The 16961-nt window shown below is 34.1% G+C and overlaps 1 protein-coding gene across 1 annotated transcript; it reads right to left on the bottom strand.

The window, feature by feature from the left end:
• Positions 1–761: 761 nt before the first annotated feature.
• LOC112002034 (ABC transporter C family member 10-like) lies at positions 762–6885 on the bottom strand. The gene is given in 12 exon segments (XM_065763800.1): positions 762–942; positions 1388–1627; positions 1708–1771; positions 1927–2232; positions 2307–2521; positions 2684–2978; positions 3565–3729; positions 3813–4172; positions 4175–4402; positions 4888–4974; positions 5069–5382; positions 5544–6885. Coding segments are annotated over 12 exon segments (3729 nt in total). The 3' UTR covers positions 762–829.
• Positions 6886–16961: the final 10076 nt, after the last annotated feature.

Raw genomic sequence — 16961 nt, 5'->3', positions numbered from 1 at the left:
AACCTCTTTCAATTCCTTCTTCTGTGTGACTGTGGGTCAAAGTTTCAAACCTGTTATATTTTTTATAGTTTTCTGCACTTTTGTTATAAGCATTTTGATTTTCTCTTGTCAAAGCACCATTAGCTTTTTGTTCATTATACACTTGGAATTTTGGGCTTGATTCTCCACAATAAACACCTCTAAAGAACCCAATGGGAGATTTGGGTCATTCTCACATTTTCGGCCCTTGTCGCAAAAACGTCCCTGACAGTAGCTATCTATGAATAAAAATAGCTAGAACATAAAAATCCCCAAAGTAGGAATGTCATTTGTAACCCTAACCCTAAGACTTAAAATCTTTAATTATTCACTAAAATCCACCATTCAGCATAATTAATGGCTCAAATGTTCAATTTAGGACCTCAATTACATGATTTAACAATCAATTGAATAATTAGTCCTAGACAATAAAAATCCCCAAATCAAGCCCTAAATTAGGAATGTAGGGTGGGTTAGAGGCTTTGTGGAATAGTGGAGATTCAAAGGAGGGAGAATACCAGGGCATAAAAATATTAAAAACTAGCCATTGAGTTTTCCTCTGCATCAACTCAAGCATGTGTCTGTTTCTCAAAAACAAAACAAAACCAAAAAAAAAAACTCAAGTATGTGTCTATTGTGCCATGTGGCTTATTTGGGTTGTGCATGTGTGGATCCATATACTATTTAGTGTGAGGTAAAACTAAAAATAAAATTTGATATTATTTATACTAAATAAACTTCTTTTCTTTACATTGCTTTCACAACACCAAACCAGAGCTAATAAAAGGCTACTTAAGAAATTTTTTTATATTCAATGTGATTCTGCTGACTGAAGATTAGACCAGTATTCCTCAACAAGCTGTCCAAACAGGGAACCTTCTTTGTTTATTAACTTCATTGGTTCATCATACTCCACTAATTTTCCTGAAATAGAATGGAAACATTTCCTATTAGTAACTTTTTCATGCCAAATTTATTGCTTCATGCATCTCTACTAGTTTTCACATTTATATTTGGGGTTTTGTTTCACTAAATTGTATATCAACATCAGATCCTTCCATATAATGTATATGTACTAGACATAAAGTTGCCACATAGTCAAGAAAAGTGCAACATGTCCCATCTGCTCATTGTGAAGTCAAAAGTGAATTAATTTCAACCCTATACCATATACATTGTGATTTGTGGATCAGATAAAGAAAAGGACTACAATCTAAAACTACATCTTGGGAATATTTAGATTAGAAATTCAAAAACTAGATATATCAATGTAATGGAAGGCATCCACAGAAATGTATAGGATTTGGGTGCTCAAACAAATAAGGAATATTAATTCTATGTCCAGGGGTTGAAATAATTTGTGACTTACCATCACTAATACCAAGAACCATCGTGCAATCCATCACTGTGGGTATCCTGTGAGCTACAGTGATCACAGTACAATCTGTAAATACAGCACGAATAGTTTTCTACAGAATCATATCAGTTGCATTATCAATTGATGCGGTTGCTTCATCGAGCACCAATATCTTACTTCTCCTCAGAATTGCACGGCCTAAACAGAAAAGTTGCCGCTGCCCCATGCTCCAATTCGATCCAGATTCTGTAACTGAGTGACAGGTTCATAGTTGTTAATGATCAAAATTTAGAATTCAGCACATGTCACATATTAAAATATTGAAACGTTACCTAAGGAGTCTAGGCCCTTTCCATTCGCTTGAAGAGCCTCTTGTAGCTGGCACTTTCCAAGAACCTTCAAATAAAAAAATATACACTTATTGCAAAATTGCAACCCATACAGAATTAAATGAGTAATACTTCTTTATAAGCATTGTTCACCCAGTGGAAGTTCCAATAAATACTTCTATTGTCAAAGCAACCAGAACTGGAAAAGAACCGAAATAGTACCTCCCATATTTCTTGGTCAGAATGTTGAGACATGGGATCCAAATTGAATCTCACAGTTCCATTAAAAAGAGTAGGATCTTGAGGTATTATTCCAAAACGTGACCTTAAATCATGTAGTCCAATTGTAGAGATGTCAATGCCATCAACTATAATCTTCCCTCCAGCTGGCTCCACCAGACGAAAAAGAGCACCTATTAGAGTAGTTTTCCCACTGCCAGTTCTGCCAACAATACCAATCTTTTGCCCTCCTTCAAAAGTGCAACTTATCCCACAAAGAACAAGTGGTGCATTGGGCCTATATCTGACCTGTTTTCAAATCAAATTTCTCAGAATGTACACATAGCTTCCTTTGATTTGATATTAAATGAATCAAAATTTACCTGCAAATCTTGTATCTCCACTTTACCAACAGCTGGCCAATTAGTTGTGGGGCAGTTCCCTTCTATTACTTCAGGTGCTTCACTGGGAATATGCATGTACTGGTTTAGCCTTTCCACAGAAATGATGTTATCTGCCACAGTGCACTGCTTTTGAATTGAACGGACAAGCATCATGTTTAAGGAAAGACCATAAGAAAGTGCCATTCCAATGAATCCTGCAATTGCAAATCATATAGGAGAGGCAGTAGTTCAATATCATGTATGAATTATATTTCCAAAATTTTCTTCCTACAAAATAAGGCAGAGGCATAGAAGATGTGTAAGTAACTAAATTACTGAAATGGTCCTACTTCCAAGAATAAAAATCATATACTGACCAGCGCTAAAAGTCCGACGAGGAAGCAAAACCATGCAAAGTGCTGCAGAGGCAAGAACCATCGCACAGACTATTTCTATCCATTGAACCAACCACTCATTTGCTGAAAAACAGTGGAAAAAAGGACTAGCATTTGTATCAATGAGGCCAAGATTCTTTTTAAAGAACAGGTCTTCCTTCTCAAAAGCTCTTATCGTCATGGCTCCTGCTGCAGACTCAGCTAGATGGTTTGCCACTAAGGACTTGGTCGTTCCATTGATCCGCATCAATTCTTTCGCAGAGGCAAAGTAGTATCTCTAGTAAAAGGGAAATTTCAGCTCAGCACAATTGATCCAATAAGTTGAACATTATCAACGAATTCTTAATACTTATTCACAACATAACTCATAATAAAATTTGGCCAGAATTCTACATTATTAATCAAGACATACAATCACTATGAAAATAATTTTCAAAATTTAACACAAATTAATGGCATTTTACTGTCATTTGATCTTAGCCAAAAGGCTGAGAAAGCCTTCATATAGTAAAAGATTATGAAACTCTACCTAAAATTCAGTAACAATTCCAAAAAGTCCAAGAATTTAAATTTACATGTTCTGTATTCTTATCCCTAACACATGAACCGGTCATGATTTGTCATATTGTTTTTCTGATTTGACTCTACATTAAGCTATTACTGATGAAAAGCAATTCCATTGTCCAACATTTGTCGTATAGACAGTATGCATTGCACTAACGATCACTTCACTTCACGTGATTATCTACTATATTAGCATCGTGGAGCCAAGGATGATGGTTACAGAATGTCTAAAATATTATTGATTTGTATGGCATGCTTCCACAGAATATTATTCATGAAAGGATGTTGTCCAGTATTACCTGCAAGCTAATTGAAAGATAAAGCATTGGGATAGTGATAATCAAGTCCTGCCAGGTGACAATGGCTAGTACTACAAGAGTAGCATACGCATTAATGGCACCCGAAATAGAAAAAATCAGGTTGAATGGGACATCAAGATCTATGATACTCAGATCAGAAGAAACCTGCACGTAATGTGAGGACACGTAGAAACATTAGTTTTAGAAGTCAAACAGGGACATTAATATTTTATGTTTGTGACACTTACCCGACTAAGAATTCTACCCAGAGGTGTGGAGTCGTAGAAAGACATGGGTGCACGAAAAAGGGAGTCTAATAGCTGTGAAAACAAGGATTTCGAAGATTTAAGACCCAAAGCAACTGTAGAAAGAGTTCTACATAATATACACAGTATTGGAGCCAATCCAATCAACAAATAAACCCTGACTAATCGCAATGTGCTGACACGGGGATTATCAACATTGGCAGCCATCCATGAGTTCTGCAATATCTGACTGACCACGAATATAAGTTGTGAGAGGCAGGCTATGAAGAAGTACAAGAACCCTTTGTTCTGATTCAGATATTGTTTATAAGGTTTGAAGCCCGTGTCTCCTATCTCTCTCTCTCTTCTTGCTTAATCAATCCATCAACTTCATTTGCTTGTAATTCCTTCTCAACATAAATGTTCCTAATCTCTCTAGACGATGTTCCTTGTCTACTGGTAGAACTAACAACCGTAAGCCTTTCAGAACCTGCCGTCTCTTTATGTGCATTAACAAGGTCCTGAAATTCTTTGTTGGAGGCCAACAACTGATTATAAGTAGCTTCTTGCAGGATTTTTCCATCTGACATCAACTGTCCACAAAATGAAACTCACACCAAATCATTGTGTAAAACTAACAGATTCCAACTAATGATAATATCAATAACCAATTACATAATAAGAAAGTAAAGATCAATATAATGTGGAGGATAAGTGACTCTTGCTTCATAGTGCATGACATAACTAAAGAATGCATGGAATTCCTCCAAAATCTGATGAGTGAAGGGGAGACTGAAAAAGGAATAAAACCATGGTAAAATATTCTTTTGCAGGCATTTCCCAAGGACAAGTCAAGTCACAATTAGGACTACTAATAATCGCTTATATAGTCCATATTGACCTATTAAATACCCAATCTGAGACTTAACACTCATACAATCTAATCCAATTTCAAATCTATTTAGTGTGTCACATCTCCAAAATATTTACTGTTGTTTGAATAGAGGAAAAAATGCTAGATAAAATTTAAATAATTTTTCTATGCACTTAATCTTCTATGAAACTTTAGTATACTAACCAAAACAGAATTGAATTCAGGCAGGAAATCAACTTGATGGGTCACAAGTAAGACAGTCTTCTTGGATAGTGCTCCTATAACATATTCCTGTAACAGTTTGAGTAATTTACACTTGAAGTTAGTATATATATAGTAAAAAAAAATTACATATACATGGAAGCTGTTCAAGAAATACAATTACATTAAATATGCTCATTGCAGTTTGTGCATCCAAAGCACTGAATGGATCATCTAAGAGAAATACATCAGCATCCTGATAAAGAGCACGGGCAAGTTGAATATGTTGCTTCTGACCACCACTCAAATTAACACCTCTCTCTCCTATTTCAGTGAGATCACCAAAAGGAAGCAACTCAAGGTCCTTAACCAATGAGCACCTCTCCAGTGTTTCTTTGTATCTTTCACTATCCATAGCAGACCCAAATAAAATATTATCCTGTATTGTCCCACTTTGAATCCATGCTGTTTGAGAAACATAGGAAATCTTTCCATATACTTTAATCTGTAATTTCAATAAATGGAACCAATATACTCAGAATACACTGTCGCCATATGAATGCATATGCTTTAGAGCTGAAGTGTAGGAATGCATGTAATAAGAGAGTTTTCACCAAGGTTAAAATGTACTTTGTAACTAGAAAAGAAAGTAAAAGAGCGGTAGAAACTTACGGTTCCCTGAATCTTTGGAACTTCTCCAAGAATTGCTGCTAGAAGAGCTGACTTGCCTGAGCCAACTTCTCCACATACAGCCACCTTTTCGCCAAGTCTAACCTCCAAATTTAAGTCTCTCAGGGTGGGCTTCGATAAATTCTCTTCCCATGAAAATTCTGCTGAGTTAATAAAAATGGAATGATCCACACTCTCCATGTTGCAAATTTGCTGGACATGTGAATTCTGCAGCTCTGGTGCCTCAAGGAATTTTACAATACGTGCAAATGCAACCTTTGCTTGAATGACCACCCCAATAACATCAGGAAACAATGCAATTGGCTCCTGAACAAGGCGAAAAGTTGCTACAAAGGTGAAAACGTTATTTGCATGAAGAGGAATCCTAAGGAAATAGCATGCTCCAAATGTAGCACAAGAGACCAAAACTGGAGTGGACCAAAAGAGAAGGCTATGATATGCTTTCTCTAACTGCACTTTACGTAACCATTTGTACTCCACCTTCCTTAAATATTCTATAACATTCTTGAAATGATTTTCCCAAGCATACAATTTCAGAACCTTCATGTTCACTAGAGCCTCAGAACAAGCCTTCAATCTCTCGTCCTGTGCCACCGTTAGCTTAGACTGAAACTTATGCTGTAGCTTTGCAAGTGGAATATTGCAAATCATGGTGAGAATTATCACCAACATTGCTGCAATTGTTGCTAGCCCCACTGCATGGAAAAGAATTACTATAGCAATACATAGCTGGAGGCATGTTGTCCAAGTCTGATGGAGCCAATATGGAAATTCTCCAATCCTGTAAGCGTCCATTGTAACATAGTTCATTATCTCGCCACCTGAGTGAATCAATCTAGCCGAATTGGATAATCTCAGTTGCTTATTATAGATGGCTGCTATGAGCAATGACCTCACTTTCAGGCCAATAAGCCTGCTTCGGAAGTACCAATGCCTTTCTGACATGGATTGTATGCATTTTAAAAAGAAAAATGATATTGCCAAAACATAACCTTCGTACATAAAACTTTCTTTTATCTCAGCAGCCAATATGAAGGCATTCAGAAGTAGAGGACCTGTAGATAGTGTGAGAACATATAACAAAGCAAGGCACCCAGAAAATAAAATTTCTTTCCAATGGCATAAAGCTATTGCCTTTAGAATTGAAGTTTTGGAAGAAGGGTCCTTTTGTTTCTGTTTGTTAAGTTGCTCCAAAAACAGAAAATAACAAATTTCTGCTCGTTCTGCCTCGCGCAACTTGGGTATATCTTCATCCTCCAAAGTTTTCTTCCTGCCCCCTTTCATCAATGGATTTAACCACCAAAACGACATTCTACTGAGGAATCCAGCTTTAGCAAATGGAGTAACAAGGCCAACAGAATCACTGTCACCCTTCATTTTTTTGTTTTCCCTTTGCTCTTCAACCTCTGTATTGCATACAAGAATACATTTATAAGTATATACAGAAAACATGTCATCCAATTACTTATAGCACACAATTTACTATAAATAAATAAATAAAAGGAAGTAAAAGAGAGTGTATAATTGATAATATTATGAAAGAACAACAACTAAACCTTGGTCTTAAGGGGTCGTCCATAGATCCTCAACAGATTAATAAAGATCAGCCACATCTATTCTTTTCTACTATTCTATTCTATCTAAAGTTGTACTTTTTAATACTTTCTTAATTAACATGTCCTTTATTACTTTTTCCTTGGTGCATTAATTACTCTTCTCTGAACTTGACCAAACAAATTAGACATACAAGATTTCTATTTGGTCATGAAAATTAAAATTAGTATTCAATTTTGAAAATTTCAGGATGAATATACTTGGTTGAATCTTATCTTGGTGGAATAACTATGGAAGTTCTTGTTCTTAAATTAGCCTAGAATGCATGGTAAACGATATGTGGGGTGAGAGGATTGAAATCATCAGAATATCTGTAAAGAAAACAAAGCAAAGCAAAAAACGTAATAACTGTAAATAAAGTGCTACATACCCAGCTGCTAAACAAAATTGACAGACTTATATCAGAACTGAGTACTTTCAAATTGTTGTTTATTTGTGTAGTAATATGCCTGACCTTTCTTTTATACTGATATCTAGTGCAGGTTTTCTTTTTTGCTTTGGTTAACTTTCTGTTTATGTATTTTGCTCACCAACTGCTTTGCCGTTTGCTTGTGAATGAGAGTGATTCATTATGTGCAGAAATGAAAGTTCATGATTCTGACATACCCAAATAGGCTTAAGTTCATATTGCCGCTTGCTTTGCTGCAAGCATTCCAATAAGAGAAACCGACTCAGCATTAAAAATATAAGCAATGCCATATTTCATCAACCAAATTTTCCGTCAGCTTTGGCATCAGCTTATTTGACTTTTTGTGGAAAATAGACTAAAAGATACTTGTAAAAAAAAAAAAAAAAGTTTTTTAAAAAGTGATAAATAAACAAAGTGCGGTTTCAAAAAACAATACATAAAATAAATAAGCTAAAAACTAAAGGAACAGCGGGTGCAAACAGACCCTTATTAGAAAGTAACAGTAATAAATGATGATGACAATGATGATGATAATGACCCTATATGTAATCCTTGTAAAAATATAAGTTCTGATTTGTATTCCACTAAACAAAACGACGTATAAAAGAGTGGAAGTATACGTAAAATGTTAAACGACTAACCGATCATGAAGTTTTGAGGGAATCCCAATTCCCAGAAATGGTTTGTTATGGCAGTGGCAATTGATTTCAGGGTTTATATATTGTCTTTGGCTTGTCTCTTTGAAAGGCAGTGTAGTGTGATCTGCTAGCAGTGTCCAGTTTGACATATTCTAGTGTTTTAAAGAAGGTTGGTGAGGCATTGAGTATGACAAAGAGAGTTAGTGCAAGTAGGAAAAGAACGAACGCAAAATATGGAAATTATTGTTAGGGAGAGAGAGAATTGTAGAACGGAAAGTTAGCAGTGTGAATGTGTTATGTATTCATGGATTACATCACGCCTCTTCTTTTCATGGACACATGGTTTCCATTTTTTTTTTTTTTTTAAAGTGAATTATTTATTGTGATATTTATTTCAATTGAATGTCTTTTGCTTTAAAAAGATATATATCGAATTCCTATCCAATATATCAAATTCTTATCAAAAAGAAAGATAAAGAAAAAGAAAATATATCATATTATATACTATATAATAAACGTTGGTCTTTGAAGCTGTGGTTGCGCCAAGTAACTTCACCAAATTGCAGAAATTTTAACTCTCTCAAAAAAAATTGCAAATTTTTTTTTAGATTTTAAAAAATAAATAAATAAATAAATAAATAAATATATATATATATATATTTTGTTCTAATCTTCTTCTTCTCTATAATTTCTAAATTGATAAAAATATTAATTTAATTATACAATCCAAACTTTTCATCTAATCCTTTTTTTTATTTAATTTATATTATCACGTGTTAAAAAAAAACATAGTATATGTATTACTTCTAATTTTTTTTCATTCAATCTATATGACATTTTTTTGGGATAAACATACATCCTAAATTAATTCTTCTTCTCTTATAATTCCTAGAATGATTAAAAATCTAATTTCCTCACAATAGAAAATTCTCTCTCTCTCTCTCTCTCTCTCTCTCTCTCTCTCTCTCTCTCTCTCTCTCTCCATATATATATATATATATATTTATTTATTTATTTATTATTTTTCGTATATTCTTATATATTCTTAGGCACAACTTCTTCTTCTTCTTCTTCTTCTCTCTTCCACATTATCAATAATTCTCATTCTCTTACAATTTTTATGTTGTTTAGAAATCTAACTCTCCTTTGTTTTTTTCTTTTTCATTATTACTTAGGCAATTCGAAGTTTTTGAAATCCACAGAAGAAGTCTTTATCAAACCTACCATCCAAACTATTTTAGGTATATATCTCTCTACTTTGTTTGTGTGTGTGTGTGTGTGTGTGTGTGTGTGTGTGTTTTAATGTTTTGCTTATGAGTCATAATTGCAATTTTAAATCCAAGAAATCCATTATATAAACCTCTATAAATATATATGCTTTATCTATTAATTATATAAGAATTATCAAATTTTGTATTGTCTCCTACAACAAGGGTTCCATTTGTATTTGTGTTATATTTATATGTGCATTATTAGATTAAATTAATTTTCTTGAGTAGTAAAATTTTAATTAATAAAAAGGAGAATAATTGAGCAAAAGCATGATGTTTTAAAGATTTAGATTTCAGTTTCACACCTCAACAAATTAGACAAACATTAACTCCACAAATTAGACTAACATTATACTTTTGTTCATATCAACTTCTCATTAAATATGGTTAGACATGATTTTTATCAATCATTAAATTTTCTATTATTATAATTTGTTTAGATAAATATATTATTTTATTTATCCTCATCAATCGTGCAAGCTTAGAAACTTGAAAAGCTTCAAGTTTTACGAGTTCACTTTTTATTTCCCTTGAATTAAGAGAGTTTCAGTTTAAGTATAGTATTGATTTTATTTTTTAATGACACTCTTATGAAGATAGTTTGCTTGAGATTAAACTCTATTAGCTAAAATTTTAACAGTATAAAATTCTATTTCCACTAATATTCAATTTCAACTAAATCCAGTAAGTTTACAACTTTTAAACTATTGCTATATTAATTTTTGGATAGATACAAATGCTTAATTGTTAATATCAACCTTTTTTTCCTCTTTATCAGTACTATATGAATTATTTACAATTTCTATTTTGTCAATACACATTTTTCTGTCATCAATTTTAATTTAAGTGTTAAATTATATACTTTTAAAATTTTCAATCCACACACTTGAAAATGTTTAAGTTTTACAAATTTCAGTTTTTTTTTTTCCCGTGAGTTAAGAGTTTTAGTTTAGTATTTATTTTTCTTTTTAATGACACTCATATGAAGAGTTTGTTTGTCAATTTTGGTTACAAAGCCTGTGAAGATCTCATATATAATCATCTCAAGAAACTTTACTCCACACATAAGGATAACACTTATTCTTTCTTTGTTCACATTATGCATTAAGAAAGTCAAAATAATAATCATAAGTCTCAAATGCCATGTTTTATCTCCTAAAAATGCCCATTCCTTTTCAATTTTTTCCTTTCAAAATTAAAGTGTTTTGGTAATAGGTTATACTACTAAATGCATAAACATAATTAATTGTCATTAATTATTAATATAGTGACAATAGATAGTTAATGTAGATCAAACTCTTTTACCAATAAGTTACTAAGAATAACAATATATTTTCTAAACTATAAGAAATTAAAAATTCTGCTTCATCTTAAAATTCTATTAGCAAAAGTTTCAAGTATAAAATTCAAATAAATTTAATATTTATTTTAATTGTATATCATTATTTTATGTTTTAATATGTAAAATTTATATATTACTGTGGGGGTAAAAGCCCAAACAAGTATATTGGGCCCCGGGCCCTATTTGAAAATACGAGTATGTCCAAGGAGGAGTAAAGAATTGGAAAAGGCCCAACGGTGGAGAATCACGTAAGGAAGGAATAGAGGAATATAGTCCGAAGAGTTTATTCTCTTTAGACTTAAAGAATATCAGTCAAGCAAATACCTGGGTAGTGTGGGTGAGCTTCCAGGAAATTCTAACGATAAGGATGAGCTCCATGCACGCATAAAGATAATAAGAATAGAAAAATATTTAAAGAGAAAGCTGATGCCACCGCATTTAATGCACAGTAGTAACTTTTCCGGCCCCATTTATGTGGAAAAGACTCCTGAACAGTGCAATCTCAGCTGCCACCACTCATGGAGAACTAAAGAAGATACCTGATGTGACATGTACTCAAGTAGGTGCTTAGATGAAGAACAAGTGTACGATAAAGATGATTGAAAAACAGCTATAAAAAGGAGAAGGTTCTTTCATGAAGGGGGGGGGGGGGGAATTTAAGAAAGGAAGAAGGAAGAAAGGTTTACTGTAGCTCTCAACCTTATATGAACAAAAGTTTACCTCCTTGGACATCAATTTGTTCAAGTTTCAAATTTATCTTTTGCAATTATTTATCTTGCAAACCTTCATCCAACGTTGTTTAGTTCATTATCAGCCTAACTCTTTCACCCATCATTTACAAGATTATTGTATTGAGCTCGTTGGGCTCCTATTCCATATCTACTGGATTTGGGCCGCAAATCTTGACCCTACAATTACATACCATGCTTCTAAAAAGTGACTCAAATGTATGTATTTATTATATGTCATAACATTAATAAGTTTTATAATGTGACTAACTAATTATTAATATAGTTTTGAATATTATATCATTATTTTATGTTTTAATATGTAAAATTTATATTTTACATACCGTGCTCCTAAAAAGTGACTCAAATGTATGTATTAATTATATGTCATAACATTAATATGTAAAATTTTTAATCGGATGCAAATTTTAACAAATCTACCGTTATATTACATTATTTTCGTATATTTTTCATGCTTGCAAATTTTCATGTTGATCAAAAATTAATAACCATGTCATCAATCAATTGTTTAGATTCAATTTTTTATAGTTTAAAATAATACATAAAATATAAGTTTATAGATTGAATAGTAAATAACATCCAATTGACATAAAAATTGATAAGAATGTTAAAAACATATAAAAACATGTTATTCAACAGTGAATTTTCAAAATATGAATTTTATAACAAGTTATTGGATAGTGTAACATTAGTTAGAGTTACATTAAGTATAAATTGAACTCAACGATATAAATTTTAACATGGTTTGTTTGTTCAGCCCTGAAAACCTACAATTAGGTGGTGGTATTGGTGCATCCCATACAGGCAACAACTCACTCACATTATATACATTTTCTACATCTACGGTCTGTGTGTTATTCTCTTTCTTTTTGCCTATATTGTGTTTTTATACATGTGCTTCTATGTACACAGTTTTTATTGACAACATTGATGAATATAGTAGAAGTTGTTTAGTAGCCATTGCGTTTCTTGTGAGTTTGATTTTGCTGATAATATAGAGATGATTTGCTGATCGAGGAATTAGGGTCAGTGGACTTTCCATATTGTTTTCTTTTCTTCTTTTTTTGCCTTCCTTAACACTCCCCTCAGGTTGGAGTTTACCTCAATTAGATGTCTTTTAGTTTTAATGTTCCGGATTTTGGAACCAGTTTTCAAAATAAAAAGATATATCGATACAATTCAAGATTTAAGGTGACAAATTTAAAAAGTTTTTTTTTTTTTTCAATTCAAAATCTGTTTATTTATTTAAAATACATTCTTCTCGCTTTTTAAGAAGAAAAACTACTCACTAATTAAGCTTTTGTATTTAAGTTATACTAACATCTACTTTTCAAATGATAATATGAAAATTTATCCACTTAAAGCATAGAACAATTGAATCTAACTAGTTTATCGGTCAGTATTGTGACTTCAATTAATAATAAAATCATCCAATACCATCAAGTTATCCAAACAAAGGCTTTACCACATAACTTGATAAAACAATGCTAACTAAATTAATTTTATACAAAAAATTTCATATCATGGTCGTTTAACAATTTTTTTTTTAAATTATGATTTTAAAAAATTGTAATTTATTCCTGTAAAGCTAGTTAAGCTAAAATCTAATCTCCAATTTTATTTTGACGTGGAGAGAGAGACTGATCATTTGGTTTATGGCTGTATAGGTAATTGGATGACTATAGTTAATAATTTACCATGTAGGACATCTATATCTATATATAATCTATATCTATATCAATATATATATATATATATATCTAAAAACTGAAACTTAACATATATTGTTACTACACTCCAGTTAAGCCACATCAGCATCCACGTCATTATCTTTTTTCTTTTCAATTTTCCTATAATTGTTTTTAACATTTAGTTTTTTTAATGTTTACACTTCTTCAACATTTCTCCCTCCCTTACCTTTTCATCTCCCACTACTTCTCCAATCTTTCTCCCTCCCTTATCTTTTCATTTCCCCACTACCTTCTATATTAATATCGTTCTTCCTCTTTCCCTTCATCTTCCTTTATTTTTGTCAGTTCTTATTCACACCCTCTTACTATAAATTTGTCACAATCTCTTCCATTCTATGCATAGTTTTCCCTCAAAAAAAAAAAAAAAAAAAAAAATAGAAAAACAACAGGAAGAGAGAGAGAGAGAGAGAGAGAGAGAGAGAGAGAGAGAGAGAGAGAGAGAGCAAAGCACAAGAGAAAATGAAATGGAGAAAATAATTTCTATTACCACAAGCTTAATCTGGATACATTAGTCCCTATTCTATTTATAGTGTTAAGTATAATACAAGTTGAATCTACCAGTATTGCAACTGCTCATAACAACTTCATAACTAAATGCAGTTAATGCTCCGCAAATACTAGAATGACAGCCTGGCTTGGATTGACAGTTATTGCTGGAACTGTGACTGAAATACAGAACTCCAAGAACCTCGTGTTCCCTGTGCACAGAGGTCAGTTAGAAGAGATGCTCTCAAACGACACCGTTGAGTGATCTTATAATCAACATACATAAAACGATATTGTTCTAATAAACATAAACGACACCGTTTCCTCATTAAAATCAGCTTCACTTATAACAATATATGAAACGGCATCGTTTAGTTCTAAGGAGACGTTAGACTCAAAAACTAGCCGTTACACTTCCTCTTCTTCAATTTTCAATTTATGTTTCTGAGTTTCTGCGCTCTCTTCAACATCCCCCCTCAAAACCATGGGGTCAATGGACACCATGATTTTGGATCGAAGAAAGGCAAAACAGGAAGAAGGAAGACTCTTGGTAAACACGTCAGCCAGTTGGTCTCCCGTGGCAATATACTTAACCTGAAGATCTCTTCTCAACACCTTTTCGCGAACAAAATGGTAGTCTACCTCGATATATTTGGTGCGCACATGGAAGACGAGGTTTGAGGCAATAGCAAGGGCAGACACATTGTCACACCAAAGCTTAGGAGGAGCAGGAAGAAAAACCCCAAGGTCTCTCAACACCTGGCGAAGCCAATAGAGCTCAGCAGTAGTGGTGGCCAATGCTCTATATTCGGACTCAGTGGAGGATCTAGAGACAGTGTCCTGCTTCTTAGCACTCCAAGTGATAGGATTGGAGCCCAGATAAACAATGTAGCCAGTGATGGAGTGTCTATCATACGGATCCCCTGCCCAATCTGAATCAGAGAAGGCAGAAAGAGAAAGAGGAACAAGTTGAAGAAAAATGCCATGATGTAACATACCATTCACATATCTCATAATTCTTTTAGCAGCAATTAAATGGATATCAGTAGGATTGGACATAAACTGACATACTTGTTGAACTGCAAAACTGAGATCTGGCCTAGTGAATGTCAAATAGTGCAAGGAACCAACCAAACTTCTAAATTCATGTGGGTTAGAAAGTAAGGTACCATCAGTAGGAGATAATCTTGTATTAGGAGCACAAAGGGTACGAGCTGGTTTGGAAGTGTGCATATGAACTCTTAGAAGTAAGTCCTGAGCATATTTGGTCTGAGTCACAAGTAATACTTTGGAAGTCCTGGTGATTTGAAGACCCAGAAAGTAACTGAGAGGTCCTAGGTCCTTAAGTTCAAACACTGTACTGAGTTGTGCAATGAGAGAGTTGAGGAACTGAGGACTATTGCCAGTGAGTACTATATCATCAACATAGACTAGAAGGAATGCCACCAGGTTGCCATGTCTGAGAGTGAATAAGGAGAAGTCTGAGAGAGAAGCTTGAAAGCCCATATGAAGTAATTGGGATGAAAACCTCTCAAACCAAGCTCTAGGGGCTTGTTTGAGACCATAAAGAGACTTAAGAAGTTTACAAACATGAGTACGATGAGCTGAATCAACATAGCTAGGGGGCTGGACCATATAAACATCCTCCCTTAGAAAACCATGCAAAAATGCATTACTCACATCAAGTTGCCTTAAAGGCCAGTTAAACTGAACTGCAAGAGAGAGAATTATTCTCACAGTAGGAGGCTTGATGACTGGACTGAAAGTCTCCTCAAAATCAACCCCAAATTGCTGATGAAACCCCTTGGCCACCAATCTGGCTTTGTATCTGCTTATTGAACCATCACTATTGTGTTTAAGCTTATAGACCCATTTGCAACTAACCAAATTCTGTGAAGGAGAGGGTGGCACCAAAATCCAAGTGCCTTACCTCTGAAGAGCCTGAAACTCATCATCCATGGCAGAACACCATTGGGAATGTTGAGCTGCAATTTTATAAGTAGGAGGTTCTGTAGTAGTGTAATCAGGTTTGGTAGATGAACCTGACTTAGTGGACTTAGGCTGAGAGCCCTTAGTAGCAGCTTGAAGGGCAGTAGATGTAGCAAGAAGTGCCTTAGGCTTATAGATGCCAACCTTGGACCTTGTGATCATAGAGTGATTATTGACAGTAGTAGGGACCTGGGAAGCAGCTGTGGGAATAGGAGCATGAACCTGTGAACCAGTGACAGGAATGGATGGAGGTATAGGGAGAGGAGATGAGGCAGATGAGATAGGACTTGATTGGGATAGATCAGGGGCAATTGGAAGAGATGATTGTGAAGTGGAATCAGGTGTAGAAGGAGGCATAGAGTTAGTAGAGCCAGAATTATGAGGCTGAGTGACAAAAGGGAAAAAGATAGGACATTGTGGGTAGGACTAAACAGATGAGGCAGATGTAAGACCAGTGGTTAAAGACTGAGGGTTAAAAAACTCAAGTTCATTGAAATGGACATGCCTGGATATGTAAATCCGAGATGTGTGAGGGTTTTGACAGATATAGCCCTTTGTATGAGCTGGATAACTAAGGAAAATGCAAAGTGTGGTGTGTGGTTGTAACTTGTGTGTATTGTAAGGCTTTAGGAGGGGAAAACAAACACAACCAAAGGATCTGAGGTGTGTGATGTCTAGTTTGGAGTTGAATAGTAGTTCCCAAGGGGTAAGATTCTTAAGGACTGGAGTAGGAAGTCTATGAATGACATGGATAGCTGTAGAGACAGCATAGGACCGGTAGGAAGGTGGCAATTGAGAATGGGAAAGCATGGTAAGAGCACATTCAACAATGTGTCTATGCTTCCTTTTAGCCACCCCATTTTGTTGGGGTGTGTGAGGATAAGAAAATTGATGAATTAGGCCTTGTGTGGAACAAAACTGTTTGAAAGCATTAGAGGTGTATTCCCCACCATTGTCAGTCCTTAGGATTTTTGTAAGGTTGAATTTAATCAACCATTTAATTGGCTTTTTTTCGTGACTAATTTGCTTGTAATTTAGCACTTAGCAACCCTGTATTTAGGTGGGAAAATTGTAAGGGTAGTGTGTGAGAAGTTGTGAAGAAAAGCTCAAGAGTGTGTAAGAAAAACAGAGGTTCGTG

This window comes from Quercus suber, unplaced genomic scaffold (genome assembly GCF_002906115.3).
Source record: "Quercus suber isolate HL8 unplaced genomic scaffold, Cork oak 2.0 scaffold_525, whole genome shotgun sequence".
Classification (NCBI taxonomy): Eukaryota; Viridiplantae; Streptophyta; class Magnoliopsida; order Fagales; family Fagaceae; genus Quercus; species Quercus suber.
Note: the sequence above shows the minus strand (reverse complement) of the source record. Positions and strands in the feature narration are given on the sequence as shown.